Source organism: Microtus ochrogaster, linkage group LG8 (assembly GCF_000317375.1).
Source record: "Microtus ochrogaster isolate Prairie Vole_2 linkage group LG8, MicOch1.0, whole genome shotgun sequence".
Lineage (NCBI taxonomy): Eukaryota > Metazoa > Chordata > Mammalia > Rodentia > Cricetidae > Microtus > Microtus ochrogaster.
In genome coordinates this window covers 26,280,341-26,281,889 of record NC_022033.1, presented here as the reverse complement: position 1 = coordinate 26,281,889, position 1,549 = coordinate 26,280,341, and the positions used below count along the sequence as shown (strand labels likewise).

At 52.9% G+C, this 1,549-nt stretch overlaps 1 protein-coding gene across 1 annotated transcript in view; it reads left to right on the top strand.

The window, feature by feature from the left end:
• Positions 1–210: 210 nt before the first annotated feature.
• Commd7 (COMM domain containing 7) overlaps positions 211–1,549 on the top strand; it is a 13,759-nt gene continuing 12,420 nt past the window's right edge. Inside the window, exon 1 of the mRNA XM_005363229.2 lies at positions 211–446. Within this exon, the coding sequence (XP_005363286.1) occupies positions 363–446 (84 nt within the window). The 5' untranslated portion in view covers positions 211–362. The remainder of the gene's footprint in view (positions 447–1,549) is intronic.

The following is a 1,549-nucleotide window of genomic DNA, read 5'->3' as shown; positions in this document are numbered from 1 at the left end:
TTACCCATTACTTAACAGCAATGATGATAAGGATAGCAACCAGCCATTGACTGAGGAATGCTTATGCGCCAAGCTCTGAGCTCAATGATTTTGGCAGATGAAAACCCCAGCAGTCACCTCAATTATCATTATACGGTGAAATTGAGGCTCAGATGATCAAGCGCTTTACATTGGATCACCCAGGCAGTGACCGGGAATCCAAGCGGGAGCCTCAGTGAGGTTCCTGGAGCCCGGCGGCCGCGCGTGCGCTGTCCCGAGAACGGCGGCGGCTGGAATTGTGGCGAAAGTGCGGCTGCTGAAGCGCAGCGACGCCGGGGAGGAGGAAGCGAGCGCCGCTACAGGGTTGAGGGGCTCCTGGCGCCATGGGCCGCCTGCATTGCATGCAGGACCCGGTGCCCGAGGCCGTGCGCGGCGACATGCAGCAGCTGAACCAGCTGGGCGCGCAGGTGGGCCTCGCCTGGGCGCGGGAGGGCCTCAGGAGTGGGCTGGCCCGCTCCAGAGATGGGGAGCCGTGGGCACCAGATCTGTAGGCTCCTGGAGATGGGAATGAGGGGATTCCGAGGGGCCCCGGGTTGAAGAGATTAGCGGGGCAGGTGGACTGCAAGCCGAATGTGGGCATCAGTGTGGCCAGGCCCGAGTGGGGCTCTGGGCCTGAGCCGGAAGAGGCTCAGACGGGACCGGCGACCACACCCCTTCCCAGTGCCGGAAAGGAACGGTGCTTGCTTTCGAGGCTCTGTCCGGTGCATTGTGGAGCTCGGAATGCCACCTCCTGTTCAGACTGCGGGAATTAGCTAAGTCAGGGATCTGGGACCATCCTGTCCTCCTTCCGAAATAAACGTGTTTCAGTGGTCCTTGTCAATACCAGCACTTAGGTGACCGCAGGAATTCCGATCCAGCTTTCAAGGCCAGTCTGAACTACGTGAGACCTCCTGTCAAAAAACAAAGTAGATAAATATATAACCCTGTCTCGAAAAACCTATATATATCCCTTCACCCCTCTAAATGTACTACGCGTTCTTTCCCAGACTGGGTCTTAACTTCCGAGGAGCTGAGGTCCTCAACTCCCCCACACCCTTAGTAGGCCTGTTTGAGGAATAAAAACCAAACTATGCAGGACAGCCTAGTGCTCACTTTAATCCCAACATTCTGGAGGCCTGGGAAGTCAAATCTCTGTAAATTCAAAACCAGTCTCTTCTATATAACGAGTTCAGCCAGTTAGAGTTACATCGTGAGATCCTGTCTCAAAATAAGTAACAAAAATAAGATCTATTGGTAGTACATGCCTGTTGCACCACCCCTTGAGAGGCTGAAGCAGAAAAATTGCAAGTCTGGAGCCAGGAATTCAGAACTAAGTTGTCAGACTTCAAAGGGAAGTAGCTAATGGTTTACCATTACCACAGTTCTCTGGAAGACTTTTTGTTAAAGAAAGGAAGCTTCTACTGTTAAAAAAGAAAATAAGGAGTTCGAGGCCAGCCTGGTCTACAAGAGCTAGTGCCAGGACAGGCTCCAAAGCTACAGAGAAACCCTGTCTCAGAAAAACTAAAAAAAA